Genomic DNA, 23,351 nt, shown 5'->3' on the forward strand with positions numbered 1-23,351 from the left:
TGTATATATAAAGAAGTATAATGTGCAAGGTTTATTACAGGTTGTTACGCAGTAACAATAGGGACGTAAAGTGCAGTGCAATTGCAGTATGCAGTATGTGGATGTTAATGTTAAAAGACATTAACATATCAAAGATATGTTAATGGACATATTAAAAGACATTAACAAAGACATCATATTATATATCATATAATATGATATAATAAAATATAATTGGTTGTGCTTTTAATATTTTATTTATTTAATTATAACATAACATTCAATTTAAGTGTTTAATGTTTTTAAGTTACTTATGAGATTTTCCTTTCATTTTTTATACATAGGCCACTTTCAGCAACAGGTCAGTTCATAGGCTACTAGATTTCTCATTTTAGATCGTGAACTTTCACCGTGAGGATTCCGCAAGTCAGATCAAAGAGCAAATGAGATTTAGGCCTCCTAAAAATAGCAGTACGTTCATATTAAGACAACACGTTTCTAGTTGTAAGTGGATTATGTCAGTTTACCTGTGAAGAGAATGCAGCGCGGCACTTTCGCTTCGGTTATCGTGGGCATTTTCAGATGATCATTTTGGACAAAGACTGGACTTGAATATGGGTCAAATTCACAGTTATGATGATAAGGAAGTGGAACTATCAGACATCCAGCCTCTTTATACCAGATTCATGAGAGAGTGCCCAAGTGGAGCCCTGCATCTTCACGAATTCCGCAAGATCTTCGGAATTCAGAGCACATCAGAAGATGAGGCTTTGTACATGGAAACACTTTTCAAATCTTTTGACACAAACAAGGTAAGTTTTTTTTTGTTTTTTGGGGGTTTTTTTTATGAACAAGGAAAGTGCAAGAGTTGAAAAGGTCAAGTATTTTTATATAATTTAAAAATACAAGTGCACATTTACTTAAAAATTGAATAGTGATAGCAAAGCAGCCATTTCTATGCATAAGCTGTGATTATGTGCATATGTGATCAACTCATCAGCCGAGAATCATTTGTGCCCATTTGCAGGATGATGTTATAGACTTTATGGAATTTGTAGCGGCCATCCACCTGGTTCTGAGAGGAAACCTAGAGGACAGATTGAAATGGTCTTTTAAAGTCTATGACAGAGATGACAATGGAAAGTTGGACAAACAAGAGGTCAAACGTATTATAAGGGTGAGAGTGGTCTTGATTCTCACCATTGTCATCTTTGTTTTTTCCTTTCCTAAAAGGTGTCTTGCTTTTTTTCTTCAAGATCATTTGCCAACTTAAAAAAAACACCCTCAAAATGACACCCACTGACGTTTGTGACAGGATATTCGACATTTTAGATCAAGACAAAGATGGTAAATTGCTTTTTTTCCTTCCTCAAATCAATATTATCAAGTTTTTAATGTTGTTTATATGTCTTTTAAAATGCTTTAAAGGGATAGCTCACCCAAAAATGAAAATTCTGTCATCATTTACTCACCCTCAAGTTGTTCCAACCCTGTATGAGTTTCTTTGTTCTGCTGAACACAAAAGAAGATATTTTGAAGAATGTTTGTAACCAAGCAGAGAGAGCAACCATTGACTACCATAGTAGGGGGGGGAATAATATGGTAGTCAATGGTTGCTCTATCTGCTTTGTTACAAACGTTCTTCAAAATATCTTCTTCTTCTGTTCTTAAATATGTCATTTTGATTATCAAAGATGATTTTTAAGGGATAAAATTGTTAAATGTAGGGAGCCTTTAAAAACCAAAAAATATAATATCTTGTGGTAAACAGCTGAAGGTACACTATGTTGCCAAAAGTATGTAGACATTCAAAAAGCACTCCTAAAAATGGTTAAACATTCAATTTCAAGCCATGCTTTTACAAATTTTTTTAATATATGAACGATGAATATATTACATTATTTATTGAACATATATAGAATAATATATTGTGTTAATATATTATATATTGAATAATTGATAAGGAATTCCCACTTTTCATATATTGAAAAATATGTGAAAATATATTATTTGTAATGTATGTAATTTTATATTCAATAATACACTTCATGAAATATAGATGAACGTGCATTTTCTCATTTGACTCATTTGTGTATATATTTAAGAAATATTTGCTTGTATGTGCTGTATATATATTTATATAATTTATATTATATATAAGTATAAATATTTTATATATATATATGCATGTGTGTGTATTTAATAAGTACACACACACACACACACACACACACACACACACACACACACACACACACACACACACACACACACACACACACACACACACACACACACACACACACACACACACACACACACACACACACACACACACACACACATATATATTATGTAAACATAAACTTTTATTTTGGATGCGATTGATCGATTTGACTGCACTAATGCATATAAAATGTTGCCAAGACTTTAACAAGACATCCAATTGTCCAAATATCATAACATTTTAAAATGTTTTCAGTAAACACATTTTCATATATCAAATGTGTAAGTTTGCTATGCAAACAATAAAGTGAGATAAAAGTCTATGAATATGTTTTCATCTTTATGAAAACCCATACGTTAGCTCAATAAAGAGAAATGAATTGAATATTTCAATAAAGCATGTTTTTGTCTTCACTGTTTGATATTTTTTAAATGTATATTCATATTAGATTAGATTTTAGATTAGATTAGATTCAACTTTATTGTCATTACACAAGTACAAGTACAAGGCAACGAAATGCAGTTTAGGTCTAACCACCAGAAGTGCAATAGCAGCAAGTGCAGGATATACAACGTTTGCATAAGTGCAGGACATGGATATGTACTGAATATAATATATAATATAGTATAATATATAATATAATATAATATAATATAATATAATATAATATAATATAATATAATATATATGGATATATGGATCCATACATGGTCAATGCAGTATATTGAAAAATATAAGCACTAGTTTCCCATTAATGGAAATATGTTATGTAATGCATATCACATATTTTCCAGTATATTCTCTATTTTTATTTTGGCTTTCACTTTTCTGGGAAGTCTTTCCACTAGATGTTGTAACATGTCTATCGGGATTTGCTTCTATTCAAGAGCACCTGGATGTCAGGGGCTAATGTTGGGTGATGGGGTCTGGCTCACTGTCAGCATTCCAGTTCATCCCAAAGGTGTTTAGTGGGATTCAGGTCTGGGCTTTGTGAAGGCCAGTCAAGGTCTTCCACACCAAACTCAGTAAATAATTTCTCTACGGACAGTGCTTCAAGCAAAAGTGCATTGTGACGCTAGAATAGAAAGGACGGCATGAAGTCAGTTTGTCACTGTATACATTAGGAATTTTATACATTAGAATTGAAGTTCCTAAAATTACAGGGGCTTTACAGGGGATTCACATGATGTGACCATATAGTGTATCAAACAGAAAATGAGTAGACCAATTAGATTTTTGCTTATATATATATATATATATATATATATATATATATATATATATATATATATATATATATATATATATATATATTATATATATATATATATATATATATATATATATATATATATATATATATATATATATATATATATATATATATATTATATATATCAGTGCTGTCAAATCGATTAATTGCGATTAATCACATCCAAAATAGAAGTTTGCATTTACATAATATATGTGTGTGTACTGTGTATAATTATTATGTATGTATGTATATGTGTATATATATATATATATATATATATATATATATATATATATATATATATATATATATATATATATATATATATATATATATATAATAACAATTTTCTATATTTATATATAAAATATGTATATATATATACAATATATACATGCAAATATTTCTTAAATATATACATGAATGAGTGTATTTACTGTATATTTAATTATAATGAATAATTATACACAGTACACACACATATTATGTAAACTAAAACTTTTATTTTCGATGTGACAGCACTAAATATATATATTACAATTTTGATAAAGTGTGTGTGTGTGTGTGTGTGTGTGTGTGTGTGTGTGTGTGTGTGTGTGTGTGTGTGTGTGTGTGTGTGTGTGTGTGTGTGTGTGTGTGTGTGTGTGTGTGTGTGTGTGTGTGTGTGTGTGTGTGTGTGTGTGTGTGCGTGTGTCATTTCCATCAGGGAATACACACAATATGCCTGCATCGTTTGAGATGTGGTGGAAATGATATTTGTTGCTTGAGGAAAATGTCTGAAATCTCCTGTGATAACACTACTTGGACACTCATAAGTGTGTGAAAATGATGTTTACTTTCTAAAAATCCACATGAGCACATAGATGAATAAACAGCCTTATATAATAATCCTGTGTGCGGCAGCCTAAATATGTGTAGGCTTAGACTGTTGCTAAAATAAGCCTGTCACTGGACAGGGAGAGAGGGAGCGGATGTTGAAAGAATTAATTAAAGACAGTCTTCTTCTTCATCCACAGGTCAAATATCCCTGACAGAGTTCATGGAAGGGGCTCAAAAAGATTCCTGGATTATGGACCTCCTAAAACTGGACACTAATGCACGGGGTTGGTTCAGGGAAAACTGGGGGAAAGGAGCATGAGTTTTCAATCTAAGGTCAAGGCCCATGGGACAAAACCTGCTTGCCCTTTTACAATCTTTCAAATGGGAGAGACCTGGTATAGAGGTCAGAAAATATTTGCCTTCTGTCACAAGCGAGTACGTGCCTCATCATACATTGATCACATTTATGTTCATCCAGTCTGCATGTGTAAAAGCGGGTTCCGTCACATTTTCTTGTGGATGTGGTGGTGATGATGCTGGTATTCTTATGGCGGATGGATATAAGTACCCAAAAAATAGATTAGATTAAAGGGTTCATAGATGGAACTATAACTAGGTTCCTTAGTCAAATTTAATATTTAACCCAATTATTTTTTATGTAAGAAACATTGTTTTTCACTAATTTCACAATTATGTTACATTATGTAATTTTTTAATATTATAAATTTATATTACTATTATATAAATTGATTACCATAAAATACCCGGTGTATCTATATTATTTAAATATGTCTATAATTTTACTATTCAACCCAATTCATTATAAGAAACAATTCTTTTTCACTTATTTCACAATTAAGTTGTAATCAAAATATTATAATTTATATATTTCGTATATATATTGAACTGAATAACACTGATTATCTCTTCATCACGGCACCTGTTAGTGGGTGGGATATATTAGGCAGCAAGTGAACATTTTGTCTTCAAAGTCGATGTGTTAGAAGCAGGAAAAATGAGCAAGTGTAAGGATTTGACAAGGTCAAGAGGTTTGACAAGGGCCAAATTGTGATGGCTAGACGACTGGGTCAGAGCATCGCCTAAACTGCAGCTCTTGTGGGGTGTTTATGATCTGCAGTGGTCAGTATCTATCAAAAGTGGTCCAAGGAAGGAACAGTGATGAACCGGCGACAGGGTCATGGGCGGCCAAGGCTCATTGATGCACGTGGAGAGCAAAGGCTGGCCCGTGTGGTCCGATCAAACAGACGAGCTACTGTAGCTCAAATTTCTCAAGAAGTTAATGCTGGTTCTGATAGAAAGGTGTCAGAATACACAGTGCATCGCAGTTTGTTCCGTATGGGGCTGCATAGCCGCTGACCCGTCAGGGTGCCCATGCTGACCCCTGTCCACAAAAAAAGCGCAACAATGGGCACATGAGCATCAGAATTGGACCACAGAGCAATGGGCGTACGGATGACCGGGTGCGTGTGATCGGGTGCTTGTCGCTTACCTGAGGAACACATAGCACCAGGATGCACTATGGGAAGAAGACAAGCCGGTGGAGGCAGTGTGGTGCTTTGGGCAATGTTCTGCTGGGAAACCTTGGGTCCGGCAATCCATGTGGATGTTACTTTGACACGTACCACCTACCTAAGCATTGTTGCAGTGATGTACAGTTCATGGAAACAGTATTCCCTATCTATACACACACACACACACACACTACTACTACTACTATACTACAATGGTGATAATAATTTTGTATAATAAAATATAGTCTATTATATTTATTTTATTATAAATTGTGATGCCTATTCCATTTTTAAAAAAATTGTTCAGGTGTGCTCTTTAAGGTGCTATGTGTAAGTTTTTAAATGTATAAGGCTTTCTCCTAGCCCAGTTTTGCATCCTAATATGCAGCATATACAATTTTTTAATGTGTCCTTGTTCCACGTTACATGTATTTACCATAGTAATATATAACTATAAATTAGGCATCATTGCATGCAACTGACCCTAATCTTACCCTAACCCCATAGCAAGTACATGTAGTTAATTATTATTACTCAGTACTTAAATGTATAATTACACTCACTGTAAAAAAAATTCAGGTCTCCAATTGAAAATGTTCAAGTGACTGATCACATCTAAATTTTTCATTTCTGTGAATTGATACAATTTAATTCACATAAATTCAATTTGGCCAACTAAAAAATTTAGATGTGATCAGTCACTTGAAATTTTTCAATTGGAGACCTGAATTTTTTTTTACCGTGCTGTAACAGGGACACAAAATAAAGTGTTACTCAAATTTGCAAATGAGTGTTATCTGATTGTATGATACTTTGAACAATGAGTGCTTTTACATGCAGGATCTTACACCGATCATGTATATGCCTTAAAGTCTTCTTTTATCAGGTAAATGTCATAAACTGCTTATTGTGCAAATGTCTTGTGCATATTTTGAGGAGCTAACTTTGCAATATTGACCATTTTAGGCTGGACTATCTGTTTGAGTGAAAGATGGTGCAAAATGCTTGAACGCCCAAAGCTTATTATTCACGACAGTTGGAGAATCTATGTGCTCGAATAAGAGCTGGAATCAAACGAATCCTGTAGGAAACCCAGCATGGAGCCAGAAGCGCATTTATAATTCATGTCTGCATGAGTTTACAGGACATGTGACATACAGGACATACAGTACATGCATCTTTTATACACATAAATAAACCTTGTTTTTCTATGATTTATCGACCTGAATTTGAAGACAGATTTACTCCAGCATGGTGCCTCCCAGTATGCGACGTGTCCACAGATGGTGCTTAGCAATGAACTATTCTTAACAGTGACATAATTCAAACCATGTCATTTTTTTACCCTTAAGCCTAAATGGAGTTCATCCTCTGGCTGAACCACAATTAACCCCTATAAATCATCTAGGTACGGTCTTTTAGAGACCTTATGAAAGACTGCATTCCTCAAATTAATTTGTAAATCATTTATATATATTTTTCCTCTCTTTAAATCTCTGTGATTGACAGTTAACACTAGCAATGTGAGTAACTGGTGCCGGATTAGCATGTTTCAGGATAACATTTTCAAATTTCAGTGTCATTTCACATTTCAAATTGTTCAAATAGTATTTGTTATTCTATTAAACGAATTAATTATGCTGTGTATTACTTTGTTTCTCATTTACAAGTTCAGGGGTGATTTGTTGCCGTTTCTAATAGAAATCAAATCGCTGAGTTGAACTTTTGACTTGTGAAAGATTGTGCAGTTCTGCATATACTCATCACTACAAAATAACTGGGGCTTGTTGTATCTCATTTTCTGTAACTCACTGGGGTTTGGTATTCCTGAAGGATTCAAACATTTTTAATCTAATTTCAGTAGCATTTCTGTTGCATCAAAGAGCTTAAAACAGATCTGTGTTAGCATATCTATTTAACAGCCTTCTGAAGCAGTTCCTGGCAGTTTATTCAAAATTCATGTGGCTTCCTGGCCTACCATAACAAGGGCATTAAAATTCTCTCTGACATACTGTAGTTCTCCCAGTCACCAGGAAGATGCTAAATGCTTTGAAGAGACATGAGTAGTACAGATACTGTTAAAATTCAACAAAGCTGTGCATGGAAACAATTGCAATTTTTACTATATAAAGAACACAATGCAATATGTATACTATTATTATCTATCTATCTATCTATCTATCTATCTATCTATCTATCTATCTATCTATCTATCTATCTATCTATCTATCTATCTATCTATCTATCTATCTATCTATCTATCTATCTATCTATCTATCTATCTATCTATCTATCTATCTATCTATCTATCTATCTATCTATCTATCTATCTGAGGCAAGCTAGTAATACTAACTTTATTACACCTTGCTAGTGTAATTCTTAATTCTTAATGGCATAGATTCAGCAAGGTGCTGGAAACATTCCTCAAGAGATTTTGGTCCATACTGACATTATATTATTTCTTGGCTGCACATCCACATTGGAAATCTCCTGTTCCATCACATCCCAAAGCTGCTCTACTGGATTGAGATCTGGTGCCTGGAGGCCATTTGAGTTTAGTGAACTTATTTTCGTGTTCAAGAAACCAGTTTGAGATTGTTGTGACATGGTGTGTTATCCTGCTGGAAGTATAGGCATCAGAAGATGGATACACTGTGGTCATAAAGGGATGGACATGGTCAGCAACAATACTCAGGTAGGCTGTGGCGTTTAAACAATACCCAATTCACGAGTTCACACGTACATCAAATTAAATGGAGTAAAGATTATGCGTATTTGGCGTGCTGTCCGGGGGAGGGCTCCGGGCTCGGAATTTGGCCCGAACCCAGAGTATCCCCCCCATGATGAAAATAGTCTAGAACTAGACTGTATTTTATTATGGATTGTGTTGACGTCTAATGAGTTTATTAAATCAAAGTGAGGAGATGGGGTGGTGGAGGGATGCTAAAAATAAAAACGGTCAATGAAAGAAGGTAAATATGCTGTATATATACACACACCTCTTATCGTTGATTAAATCGATTGGCTTGATATGCTCCACATGTGTTTAATTAGGTTTAATTATCTGAGGGTGCTCCACTTGGGTTTGATTAGGTTACATTATCTGGCATGCTCCATTGTTTAGATAGGTTTAATTATCTGGACGTGCTCCTCCCGAAATTAGTCACTAAAACTTCACTTGGTACTAAGTGGCCCAAAGTGTGCCAAGCAAAAATCCTGCACACCCTTATACACCACCAGCAGCCTGAACCATTGATTCAATGAAGGATGGATTAATGCTTTCATGTTGTTTACACCAAATTCTGACCCCACCATCTGAATGTCACAGCAAAAATCGAGACTCATCAGACCAGGCAATGACATCCAATCCTCTATTCTCCAATTTTGGTGAGCCCATGTGAATTGTATCCTCAGTTTCCTGTTCTTAGCTGACAAGCACACGGTGTGATCTTCTGATTGTAATGAGTGGATATTTGAGTTACTGTTGCCTTTCTATCAGCTCAAACCAGTCTGGCCATTCTCCTCTGACCTCTGGCATCAACAAGGCTCAACATCAGCTCAAAGAACTGCTGCTCACTGGATATTTTCTCTTATTCGGACCATCCTCTGTAAACCCTAGAGATGGTTGTGCATGAAAAGACCAGCCCTTCTTGCACCAACAACCATGCCACTTTCAAAGTTACTTAAATCACCTTTCTTCCCCAGTCTGTTGCTCAATTTGAACAGCCATATCACCCTGTAGCCCAAGACTGGTTTCCCTCTGAAACTAAGCAGGGTTGAGCCTGGTTAGACCTGGATGGGAGACCTCCTGGGTAAACCAGGTTGCTGCTGGAAGAGGTGTTAGTGGGGTGCTCACCTTGTGTCTGTAACGGAAGCCAGCTAGTTGTTTCTGTGCGAGTAAACCTCACTCCTATGATCTCAAGAGACGCTCTAGCGACTGACGCTAGAGGTTGCAGCCTTTAGCCTCCTTGTTAGAGCATCCGACTCTCATGCCGGTGGACGCAGGTTCGAGTCCCGCTTGGAGTGGGCGGTGCGCACAGGAGGGGTTATATTGGTGCCGTGACCCGGGGGGTGAGTGTATCGGAAGCCAGCTAGTTGTTGCTGTGCGAGTAAACCTCACTCCTCTGATCTCAAGAGGCGCTCTAGTGAGAGTGGGCGGTTCGAACAGGAGGGGTTACATGTCCGTGTTGGTCCTGACGCCCCAGTATAGTGACGTAGACACTGTACTGTAACAAGCACTTTCCTTTGGATGAGATAGAAACCATGGCCCTGACTATCTGTGGTCATTGAAAACCCCATAGGGGTGAAACCCCAGTGGAAAGCACATTTGTGTGATATCAAAAGCAGTGAAGGATACATCTGTGCTGCCTTCAAAAATCAATCCGATGAAGGTATCTCAGGAGGCATGAAGCGAAGCCTTCCTACCTTGGAAAGCATCCTCCGACGGCAGCATTTTAAAGCTTTCAGACACAGCCCATGTCTACATACATAAATGCATTGAGTTGCCGCCATGTGATTGGCTGATTAGATTTTTGCATTAATGAGCAGTTGAACATGGATGTTCTCTTAATGGAACTCTTGATGGAAATAAATGTTGCAATGATATCTCCATGAAGATCCATCCATCCATCCATCCATCCATCCATCCATCCATCCATCCATCATCTTCCGCTTATCCGGGGCCAGGTCGCGGGGGCAACAGTCTAAGCAGAGATGCCCAGATTTCCCTCTCCCTAGCCACTTCCTCCAGCTCTTCCGGGGGAACCCCAAGGCGTTCCCAGGCCAGCCGGGAGACATAGTCCCTCCAGCGTGTCCTAGGTCTTCCCCGGGGCCTCCTCCCGGTGGGACGTGCCTGGACCACCTCCCTGGGAAGCCGTCCAGGAGGCATCCGAAATAGATGCCTGAGCCACCTCGGCTGGCTCCTCTCGATGTGGAGGAGCAACGGCTCTACTCTGAGCTCCTCCCGAGTGACCGAGCTTCTCACCCTATCTCTAAGGGAGCGCCCAGCCACCCTACGGAGAAAGCTCATTTCGGCCGCCTGTATCCGGGATCTTGTCCTTTCGGTCATGACCCACAGCTCATGACCATAGGTGAGAGTAGGAACGTAGATTGACCGGTAAATCGAGAGCTTTGCCTTACAGCTCAGCTCCTTCTTTACCACGACAGACCGGTACATCGACTGCATTACTGCAGAAGCTGCACCGATCCGTCTGTCAATCTCCCGTTCCATCCTTCCCTCACTTGTGAACAAGACCCCAAAATACCTGAACTCCTCCACTTGAGGCAGGACAATACAAGAGTCCAGCACTCTGTAAAGTCTCCTCCAGCATATCCCAAAGACTTTCAATGAATTTAAGGTCTGGACTCAGAGGTGCCAATTCATGTGTGAAAACGATTCTTCATGCTCCCTCCCAACCATTCCTTCACAGTTTGAGCCTGATGAATCTTGACATTGTCATCCTGGAATATGGCCATGATGTGTCTTCCTACATGGTTGTTTAAGAAATGAAAAGCTACACACTCCATCAATTAGAGTTAGTGTAGCATATTAATGTTACAAACTGTGCTCCATATGTGAGATCAAAAGTCTTACTGTATGTTAACAATTGCATAACTGAGCAATATTCTTTGAAGATATCATTGTGCAACTCATTCTGAACTCAGTCCCAAAAAAGACCCATTGAGACTGGATGCATCTATGTTTAGTAAGGAGGAATTTCAGCTATGAGACAAAGGCAGTGACAGTAGAAGAGCAGAGGACTGGTCACATGATCCAACAGAGACAGAAGCTCTTGAACGTGAACCACCATAAAATGTTTTCATTCACTAGACAAACCCATGGCAGGAATTGACCTGTGTGAGAGAGTGAACACGGGTGTGTGGCCTTTACTCTGGGGTCAAATTTGTCCTCAGAAGTGAGACATGACAGATCCTTTTGTCGTAACCATGTGTGTGTGCATGTGTGTACTGTGCTTAGAAAGTCAGTGTTGCTAGGAAGGCTGAATCTCTAATCCGATGACACAGTCACGTGACGGCTCTGAAGTAAAGTGTCAGTCATTTGGGAACACACAGCAGTTGAATCAATAGCAGTTATTTTGTTATTGTTGAATATTGTATGCAATCCTGCAGTCTTTATTTAACTTGCTATTGGCATATTTGTACATTTGTTTGAGTACAAACACATGTACCAACATTCGTGCAGCCTACTGTTGTCCCTTTAGGGCCATTTGTTCAAAGAGAAACAGCATACAGTCAAAGTTTATTTATACAGTGACTATGTTTAGAATAGCATAATACTCTTACTATTTCTGCTGTTTATATGTGTAGAATGCACATATGTAGTGTTGTGGACAATATGCAAATATATGTCAAATATAAAATAGAATATATGGATGACATTTGCCAAAATGTGCAGTATGCAATCACACTGTAAAAAAAAAAAAAAAGCCTTAAGTTTTTAAGTACAATCAACTTGGCTGTATAAGTCGTTTCAACTTAAATTACATTAAATTTACTTTTAAAAAAAATAGTTGAATATTGTATTAACTTTAAAAAAAAAAAGTTTGCATATTCTTGAGTTCAAGTAATGTAAAAATAAACATATGTTGTCATAACTTAATCTTCATATCATTTTTACAGTGCATTTATTTATTTAATTAAATCTCATGATTTTTCATCTATTATTTATTTAGATAGTTTTATTAATTAATTATTTATTTATTTATTTATTTATTTATCTTGACTCATTTTGTTCTGACTTACAGATGTTCAGACATTCTGGGGTTTTTTTTTTATTCCAAGATGAGTAGACACTGCAACGGGATGACCTTTTTTAATTCATTAAATTAATACATTTTTAATTTAATAATACAGATTATTAGTTTAATAATTTATCGGTTCATAAAGTGTACTGTTCCGCATTCTGCTTTTAAAAATAGCAGGCCGTAAACAGTATATACTGCCCTATATTATAATCATAAGCTTCAGTCAGTATGTAAATGAGTATTTCAGGTTTCAAGTTGAGCTTTATTGACAGAATCTGCAGTGTGTAAAACAAACAGAAAATGCCTTTACAGACAAAGATGGCAGTATCCGATATTTTAGCAAATAAATCAAACAAAGAGATGTTTTTTTTTTTTGAAAATAGAAAGTTTGATAGGTTTAGGTTTAGGGGAATTGAATATACAGTTTGTTGTACAGTATAAAAATCATTGGAATGTCCCCATAAAACATGGAAACCTATCGTGTGTGTGTGTTTTCTATCCTGGTGGGACTTCAACCTGATTGCACACTGACTCATGGGGACTCATGTCACCTTGGGGACCTAAATTGAGGTCCCCATGGGGAAACAAGCTTATAAATCATACAGAATGAGGTTTTTTGAAAATGTAAAAATACAGAAAGTTTTCTGTGATGGGTGGGGTTAATGTAAGGGGATAAAATATACAGTTTGTACAGTATGAAAACCATTAAATATGGAGAATCCCCAAAAGACTGCGAACCAGACGCGCGTGTGTGTGTGTGTGTATGTGTGTGTGCGTGTGCGTGTGTGTGTGTGTGTGTGTGTGTGTGTGTGTGTGTGCGTGCGTGTGTGTGTGTGTGTGTGTGAGTGTGTGTGTGCGCGTGTGGCTGTGTTACCATCTACAGTCAATGCTGGTAGATCTGTGTGTCACTAGCAGAATGCAAGGCCAGGTGGCAGGCTGTCACTACTGTGCGTTACTGGGTGGCCTCCAACTGAAACGTCGCCAAACTTCAGGCCTCTGGAGAATCAAACGAGAGAGACTATGGATTATCTCAGCGTGAGCTGAAGAATTGTAATGGCCGGGTGCCCTTGGAAATGTAAACTTTGGCTAACATTTGACTTTAAGACTCTATACAAGTGATCCAATGATTGTGATATTGTTAACTTATGACCTCAAGTAAAAGCCCTTTTGAATGATATTTCCTATGTGGCAGGCCCATTTACAAGATTCAGGCCCTGTCAAACCCAGTATATATAGATATAGATATAGATATATAGATATATATTGATATAATATTGACATATATTATATAGGCCTATGTAATATTTTGTATATATTATATTATAAATGTAATGTAGACATATATTGAACATAAATTAAAAAAAATGTATCATTGTCTTACAATATCTTTGATAACAGGGTTGAAGGTTGAGTTATAACTGAAATAATGAGAAAATGGAATAAATATAACTGTATTTACTTGTCTTCCCACCAAATAATGTCAATTGTTGGGTGTTTTAAACCTGTAGTGTTATTTTTGTTTTTATAGTATTTATTCATAATTTGATTTAGCTTTTATTCTTAGATTTGAGTTTAAGTTTTATTAGTTTTGCTTATTTTTGTTTCTTTTTTTTAAACAGTAAAACTTTTAGTATTATTAATTTTAGCTTTTTATCTTTATTTGTTAGTTTTTTGTTTGGTTTAAGTAATATTTATCATATATTTGTATAAATATTTCAATTATCGAAAGCATTTTTTATATTTTAGTTATTTAGTTTTAGGTAACACTAGGTAACAGGGTTACAATACAATCTGTTAAATATATTATATTATTTGATGTAATATATTGTTAGTCATTAAAATGAGTTCATAATTGCTCAAATTGCTTACAAAAGCTCAGATTATGTTGTTATATGATTTGAATTATGGAGAAGGTCAAGACTCCTGGGGTGGGAAAGACCATAATCACAATATGATGTGTTCTTTTTATTCTAGGTTAATTGTATGTTAGACAATAGTTTATCAAACATGTCTAAGAGTTCTCACAACATAAAATATGGGATTTGCGGAGTTAAAAAAAAATCAATGTGCCATTGTCAATAGCACAATACCATTTTCTTGGCACTATGCAATCAAGTCGCTTTTGTGTCCATGTAATTGTTAGACCTCCCACACATGACAAACATCACAAAGTGTGGCACATTGACAGTTTCCTCGAGGCTATGATTTTCTTTTAGGAAGAGACGCTGATAATCATTCCTCATTTGGTAGGCTTCGGTTCCCGGTGTAATGTCCACACCCATATGGGGCGGCAATGCGCATTTCCTTTGAAGGCCAGCTAAGTTCCTCACATCTGACAAATAACAGACAACAGACAAATGGCCATTCGTCTATTATGACCAATGCATGGCGTCTTATTTATAACGGCCGCTGGGATGCCATTCTCTCCCAGTGAACTGGCTACCTCTCTTTCCAACAATAGTCCACGCTGTCCTCGAGAGCCATAAATTGTCTTCTAATATTAAATGCAACTGTCTATCGACAGTATCCATTGTGAAACACCCCATCTTCACATGGGACGGCCCACCTTTGAGTGATGTAGGTTTGTAATGTGTCCTAAAAAGGCTTGAGGTTCTGAAGCCCTGGTGACACAGCTCCTATATAAATACGGGAGCAGGTGAACTGGCCGCTCACTCTCTTATTTTCTACCGCTCTCGAGGGAGCAAGTTTTCCAGGCCTCTTGTGCAAGCTCTCCTGGGTGAGTGTACTTCAATGGATCTTTATGTTAGACGGTTTGTTGGACTACAGCAGATAGTGTAGCGAAGCTTGGTTTTTGGATCTGCGTAGTGTTTTTAGTTCACCCAAAACTTCTAATCATCTACCGCGTTCAAAACTTTCCAAACTTGCATGGCTTTGTGGAGCACAAAAGAATATATTTTGAAGAACTGTATTTGTCCAAACAAGTTTGGGGTCAGAAAGTAAAAAAAAAAAAAAAGATTTATTCAGCAAGGATGCATTCAATTGGTCAACATTGACAGTAAAGACATTTATAATGTTTATTTCTATTTCAAATAAATGCTTTTGATGTTCTGAATCCATAAAGAATAAATATAAAAATATATCAGGAAGCTCAGCTGTTTTCAACATTGATAATAATAAGAAAGGTTTCTTGAGCAGCAAATCAGTATATTGAAAGGATTTCTGAAGGATCATGTGACACTGACAACTGGCGTAATGATGCTGAAAATTCAGCTTTGAATCAAGAATAAATTATATATTAAACTGCATTAAAATAGAAAACAGTTTTTTTATTTTGTAATAACATTTCACAATATTGCTGTTTTTACTGTATTTTTGATCAATGCAGCCAGAAGAGACTTCTTTCTAAAACATTTTTTAAAAATCGTATCATATTGAAAGTCAGTTGCTTTCATTGTATGGCCCAAAAGGCACTTCAAAATATCTTATTTTGTGTTCTGCAGAAGAAATAAAGTCATACAGTATATTAATTAATCATTTAATGAATTATTTGGTACATACACAGTTGGATTTTGCATCTTCGTAACAACTTCATATACAGAAGCGGCACAATAAAAATATAAACTACAGCTTTTTATGTTCAACGCAAGATATCAAATAATAATAAAATATGTATTATTTAATAGCACATTGCGAGTCTGCCGAAGGGAGGCTAGGACTGAATAACACAAGTTATCAGAAAAGCTCTTTTTAAGCACAGAGGATGAATCATTTACGCTTAGCTTCAAGTGCTACATAATTCAACAAGTATTTTATAGCCAAGAGAAAATCCTTCTGCTTTTAATGGATGTCATGTGTTTGCTCCCTGTGCCATTGGTGCTCAAACACCAGCTGTCTAAGCAAACATGTGCGACGAGGAAGAGACCACCGCTCTGGTGTGCGACAATGGCTCAGGTCTGGTGAAGGCCGGCTTTGCCGGTGACGACGCCCCCAGGGCCGTGTTTCCCTCCATTGTGGGTCGACCCCGCCATCAGGTGAGACCACGGCGTTCACTGACGTCATCTGGGGCTTAGTCTTACTTTGATCCACTCAGTAAAGCCCCTCTTAAGTCACAGTACTTATGCTTTGACCTTTGATCTCTAAAGGCGACAGTCCTTATTTCTAATGTTTATTATCAAACTCTAGAAAAGGAATGTAAATGTTTCAATATTGAATCAAATGTATTGACAATTTTTAAGTTGGGGAGATAGGGTCACCCTAAACGTGTGGATTGTGACTGAGGGTTGCGTTATGGTCTCTTCCTTTAGGGTGTCATGGTCGGTATGGGTCAGAAAGACAGCTATGTAGGAGACGAGGCCCAGAGCAAGAGAGGCATCCTCACCCTCAAATACCCCATTGAGCATGGCATCATCACCAACTGGGACGACATGGAGAAGGTAGACCATACAATTATTCACTTTAAAGGATTAAAAGGGCGGTCGCCATAGCGAAATTCCAGATCTCGACGATTCCTATTGAAATGACTGGATTTCTATGGCGTTCTATTTGTGCCAAAAAAGCTCAGTTTTAGGCTTGCTCTAAATGAAGGTTCTGCAACGCATTTTACAGTTTCAATGAGTTTTCGAAAACTTTTAATGCATTTATTTTTCTGTTCTTTAAAAGAATACATTTATTGTCCCAAGAACTCATTATTTAACCTGGATATCTGTAAAATGCAAGTATGTTCACTGAGAGTTGTAACAGGGAGGATGTAAAATAAAACAACAGCAATAACAATAGCAAACGTAGTGTACAAAAAGTCTACACTTTTTGGCACAAATGGAACAACATTATTTTTGGAAACAGGCATCAGTAAATGGCAGAACATGATGAATCAAAAAAGGGGAAATTTTGCTCTTCAGAGTTTTTCAAAACTTGTTAAATACCAAAACATAACCAGTTTAAGTTACAGCAAAGTGATTGAATTGAGTTGGTTGGACATACCTATTTTTTCTCAGTCAGTTGTGCTGTCACAACACAAGGATTTTGCACAAAAATGTAACCTTTAATGTTAATAAAAACTTGGTTGTGGTTGTTGAACCACTGTCCATAATTGAAGTTAATTTAAAGTGTACTGACTTATCTTAATAAGTCTGCAATGACACATATTTTTGACACAAATGGAACCTCATAGATTTTGCCCGTGAAAATCTGCCAAACAACGGGTAAATGTGACTGACTGCATCTTAAAACCGTATGAACTGAAAATATGGTGTTTCTCCGTATGTAGACTAATGAAAAATACTAAATTATTTTCTTAGATCTGGCACCACACTTTCTACAATGAGCTCCGTGTGGCCCCTGAGGAACACCCCGTTCTCTTGACTGAAGCTCCTCTGAATCCCAAGGCCAACAGGGAGAAGATGACTCAGGCAAGCCCTTTTAAAGACTCGAATCATGACATGATAGTATTATATCCATAATCATATTAAAAACATATTGGTTTCTATTTGTATTTCAGATCATGTTTGAGACCTTCAACGTTCCGGCTATGTACGTGGCCATCCAGGCTGTGCTCTCCCTGTACGCCTCTGGCCGTACCACAGGTTAGCATTGCCTAACATTGACTATAATAGTTGTTCTAAACTGCATTTGTTTGGTTTTTCATGCTTTTTTCATGTGCTCCAGGTATTGTGCTGGACGCTGGTGATGGTGTGACCCACAATGTGCCCGTATATGAGGGTTACGCCCTTCCACATGCCATCATGAGACTGGATTTGGCCGGCAGAGACCTGACTGACTACCTGATGAAAATCCTGACTGAGAGAGGCTACTCGTTTGTCACCACTGGTTCGTCACCATTTTTCACATAAATTATAACTGATAAAAGGTTCATATTTGAATTCATTCGTGTAATAGATAATAAACCGTATCTCAAATGTAAAATTTTGCTTATTTTATACGTCTCGTAAGCCTAGTTTTACCGTTCACGCTGTAGTAGTGATAGGCCTATCTTCATTAGCTAAACAGCACCACCCTATGGTCAACGCTAGTAACTGCGAAAGCTAACTATACCAGCTGCTGTTCTTTAATCATTTAAATGCATCTAATACCTTTCTAACTCGCTGTTACAGCCGAGAGGGAGATTGTTCGTGACATTAAGGAGAAGTTGTGCTACGTGGCTCTTGATTTTGAGAATGAGATGGCCACCGCCGCCTCCTCCTCATCTCTGGAGAAGTCCTACGAGTTGCCCGACGGTCAGGTCATCACCATTGGTAACGAGAGGTTCCGCTGTCCCGAGACCCTCTTCCAGCCCTCTTTCATCGGTCAGTTTCTCATTTGTTCATTTGAATAATTGCTTCCTTTTTTGTACTTCTTGGATTTTTTCTTTCACTTGTCAAAAACCCTAGAAACTGTATAAGATATAACTAAAACAAAAATATTTTAGAACACTAATAAGAGCAACAATTTCCACTTTTCCCAGTAGGAAATAGTAACTATTTCATTATTTAATTTTTTTAGATTCTTATTGATTCCATTAGGATTAGAAGTAAATTATACAAATATAAAATTAAATATTTTATTATAAAATTATATTTTTAAATAAAAATAGTTTAATAAAGACTAACAATTTCACTGTTTCCAGTAGCACATATTTATTTTTTATTTAATTTAAATGTTAGAGGATTGTTATTTGATTTATTAAGGATTGGATCTAAGTAAAAAAAAAAAATATATATATATATATATATATATATATATATATATATATATATATATATAATAGATTAATATTTTTTAAATATTTTAAAATAAAAATAGTTTAATAAATACTAACATTTTCACAGTTTCCAGTAGGAAATATTTATTTTTTAATTAATTAGAATTATATCTAAATTATAACATATAAAATTAAATATTTTACAATGGAATAATATTTTAAAATATAATTTTTTTTAATAAAGACTAACATTTTCACAGTTTCCAGTAGGAAATAATAATTTTTTTATTTTATTTTATTTTTAGATTATTATTATTTGATTAAATTAGGATTAGATCTAAATTATAACATATCTTCATATGGTTATTTTTCCATCAGCACAACTTAATTTTCTCCTATAAATAAAATATTATATAGATAATGAGTTATTTATTATTTTTCTGTTTAGCCGAAAACTATTTAATCTGCGTCATCATGTAGCTTTTGAGAAAACAACTTTTGTTATGTCGAGATCACAAGGAAACAAGATAAAATAATAATGCATGGCCTCTAAGGGCTTCCGTAGAATCATGTTCACATTCCTTTAGGATTTTTGACTAGGTTTCTTAATGATAGACAAGCTTTGAATATCCCTACATTATGCCTTGTTTTTTAATCAATTATTCATGCAAGTTTCTAGCCATTCTGAAACGGGGCCTACATTGAACCACTAAGCCCACACTCAAAATATATTCTCGCTTTTGAGCCATTGCCAAGCCTAGATTCCCATTGATGAAAAATTCATGTTATTAATAATTCTTAATCATTTGCACATCAGTCTATGTGCAGCAACACAATTAAACCCACCTTCCATGGGCACAGTAAAGCGGTCAAGATTCCCGCAGAGAAAAATTCAAACAACTGCATTTTTCAGCGATATCTCTTACATTACAGTGCACTTTTAGGAGAGGTGACACAGTGACGGATCTCCTTTTGTCAGGAACTAATTAGGAGCGTTTCAGTGTATGGCCAGAGGCTGAGGGGCTATTTATGGTGTACAGGGTTCTTAGTCTTGACATTGGACATCAATCACTGTTTCCTCATCCAGTAGAGCTGATAGGACAATGGCTCACCAGCAGTTCTTCCCTTAATGAAATCAACGCTATTATGCAATCTGCACTTACATGAATTAGCATGGTACTGCATATGTAATGTATTTAAATGGAAGCATGTTTCCCGTTCCCATTCATCATTTAAATGACATTGTCTGTAGGTATGGAGTCTGCTGGTATCCATGAGACCACTTACAACGGCATTATGAAGTGCGACATTGACATTCGTAAGGACCTGTACGCCAACAATGTACTGTCTGGCGGTACCACCATGTACCCTGGTATCGGTGACAGGATGCAGAAAGAGATCACAGCTTTGGCTCCCAGCACCATGAAGATCAAGGTACAGTTTAGGACTAGTTAATTTCAGATCACCTTTTTTTAAACGACTAAAGGCCCGTTCACTCCAAGAGCGATAACTATAACAATAACTATTAGCATCAACACCAGCGGATGATATCCTTCTGTTTATTCTAAGTTGTGTCGAGTTTCGTCGTCTGTCGCTTTAAATGCTCGTGCTCTTCAAGCAGGATGGATTCTGATTGGCTGTTATGTTTTTATCGTTCATTGGCTGAAACAAAATCGCCCTGAAAGTGATTCAATGATATCGTTTTGTTTCTCTGTAGTGTTATTGTTATAGTTGTCGTGTAGATTCTGTTGTTCTTTTAAATTTAGATCGATATTTAGAACTATATCTTTATCGTTATATTTAGGGTGAATTCAAGTTGATTGGAACACTTTTTCCAAGTCATATCAGTGGCAAAAAGTGCCCCAATCACAGGCTTTAATACAGATTATATTAATGTTTTATAAGTGTCTGACATGAATATACAGAACCAATATTTAATTTGTTTTTGACACAATAGTAAATAAATAATAATTTCACTAGCCTACAACAATAATGAACATGATCAAATAGCAATTTAAATAATTAATAACATTATCACTCATATTTATTCATAATTATTATTAGTTGTTTTGCAGTTTAAATATTTTTTATGACAGATATAGATTATTTTTATGTTTAAGTGTCCAATAACCGACATGCTGAACCAATGATGTTTAATTATTGCTAAATTTCTAGATACAAACAAAGATAAATAATAATCATTAGACAACAATAAAAAAACAATAATACTATATTAATTAATTAAGATTTTTTTAATTAATAATTGGCGTTTGTTTATAATTAATTTTGAAATTTACTAGCAATTTCTGTGGGAAAATTGTTTCTACGCCAGTCTTGTTTTAATATTATTATAAATAATAATAATAAATTATTACTGTAATTATGGATTTTTTATATTTTAATTCTAATAATTATTTTAAAAAAAATATTATTATAATTAAAATTAAAAATATTTTTGTAATTTATAATAATCATTTGTATTATTATGCAAAGTTGGGTTGAAAATGGACTAACCCAGCAATTGGGTTGTTTTAACCCAGCGGTTGGGTTAAATGTTTGCTTAAAGCAACCCAATTGCTGGGTTAAAAAACCAATCGCTTAGTTAGTCCATTTTCAACCCAACTTGGGTTATTTTTAACCCAGCATTTTTTAGAGTGTGTTTATTACAGTTTCGCTGGGACACATTTCTCAATAAGGTCACTTTTTTAAAACTCTTCACACTTGAGCCCAACATCAGTCTATGTGAGCTAAACTGTGGAACAATTATCATCTTTCAATTTATTTGAATTCTTTTCTCAGTTAAACACAAACACCTCATACACTTTTTTGATTGATTGTGAAAAGCTGTATTATGATGATTTGTTATGTATGATGGTAATGAACTCTTCCTTTGTCCACTAGATGATTGCCCCTCCTGAGCGTAAATACTCTGTCTGGATCGGTGGCTCCATCCTGGCTTCCCTCTCCACCTTCCAGCAGATGTGGATCAGCAAAGACGAGTATGAGGAGGCCGGACCCTCCATTGTCCACAGGAAATGCTTCTAAAGCTTCTCTTTTCATTCTCCTCTGTCCTGGACTCTCCATGTCACGTCTTGTGTTTGTACCGCAGACGTTTGTTTCAAGCTCCCCTGTACAACAATTCAAGTCTACAGCCACAATAAATTGTTCAATAAATACATTTACATATTTTCAATAAACTTCTCTTTGTATGTATATAGCACGGACAGTGCGTTCTCCAGCGTTCAGGTTTGAGATCATTCTTCACCGAGGCCACCGGATGGCAGACTGCTGCTGTGATATTGCCCATGAAACACCCTTGAGATCAGTGTACTAACTTGCTGAAGTATTTATGCAAAATAACTTACGTCAAACCTGCCTAAACCACATTATAATGTCATTTGATAGGCAATAGGCGCCTGTTTAATCTACTGATAATTCAACTTGATCCTGCCCTCTGAGGGTTTTTGCTGTGATCATCAATAGCCCTAAATATATGATGATGATAAGAAAACAGGTCAGTTTAATGTAGGCCAGAGGCACAGCTGATACTCTCCGGCTGAGCAACAGAACACTGTCTCACAGCTGAAACCCACCAATCTAGGGCAGAAATATGTGAGGTAAAGAATACTATTGCAGTTGCTTCTATTATTGACGCAGTATGAATGCAGTTTGTTTTAGAACTTTGTATAAATAACCCTAAAATCCCTCATGAAGCATCCTGTTACAAATTATTCATACATTTGTATTCTGCTTTTGAGAAAGCGATTCAAACGCTGCATACTTAAAGGCGTAGTTCACCTAAAAAATAATTTGCTTTAATTTCTTTCTTCTGGGGAACATAAAACAACATTTGTAAGATTTTGTTCGTTCACAAAATGGCGTCCAAACAACAACATTCTTCAAAATATCTTCTTTTGTGTTCTGCAGAAGAAAGATATTCACACAGGTTTGGGATCGAAACATCTCCGTCTCATATGCTGGACGGGACTGTCTTCACTCAGTTTCCAATTATATCACAGAGACCCAGTTTTGTGGGTTCTGGACAATGTAAAGGGTGTACAGTAGGAGAGGAAAAAAGAAGCCAGACTTATTACAGCAGACGCTGCCCCACTTCTG

At 36.1% G+C, this 23,351-nt stretch overlaps 2 protein-coding genes across 3 annotated transcripts; both read left to right on the forward strand.

The window, feature by feature from the left end:
- Window positions 1-593: 593 nt before the first annotated feature.
- guca1g (guanylate cyclase activator 1g) lies at window positions 594-4,599 on the forward strand (the record flags this gene model as incomplete). The annotated part of the gene is made up of 4 exons (XM_079809586.1): window positions 594-791; window positions 1,007-1,156; window positions 1,236-1,326; window positions 4,478-4,599. The coding sequence occupies 4 exons, from the start codon at window positions 594-596 to the stop codon at window positions 4,597-4,599; spliced, it is 561 nt and encodes a 186-aa protein (XP_079665712.1).
- A 10,604-nt stretch (window positions 4,600-15,203) lies between these two features.
- acte1 (actin, epsilon 1) lies at window positions 15,204-22,943 on the forward strand. Of its 2 annotated transcripts, none has more exons than XM_079808855.1 (9): window positions 15,204-15,314; window positions 16,427-16,569; window positions 16,843-16,971; window positions 17,836-17,946; window positions 18,036-18,120; window positions 18,203-18,364; window positions 18,649-18,840; window positions 20,488-20,669; window positions 22,137-22,943. In XM_079808855.1, exons 2-9 carry the CDS (start codon window positions 16,441-16,443, stop codon window positions 22,278-22,280), a joined length of 1,134 nt encoding a protein of 377 aa, XP_079664981.1. In that variant the 5' UTR covers window positions 15,204-15,314; window positions 16,427-16,440; the 3' UTR covers window positions 22,281-22,943. The 2 variants fall into 2 exon arrangements, with proteins under 2 accessions (XP_079664981.1, XP_079664982.1); XM_079808856.1 differs by having other exon boundaries at window positions 15,254-15,314; window positions 16,436-16,569.
- Window positions 22,944-23,351: the final 408 nt, after the last annotated feature.

This window comes from Gobio gobio, assembly GCF_949357685.1.
Source record: "Gobio gobio genome assembly, chromosome: 25".
NCBI lineage: Eukaryota > Metazoa > Chordata > Actinopteri > Cypriniformes > Gobionidae > Gobio > Gobio gobio.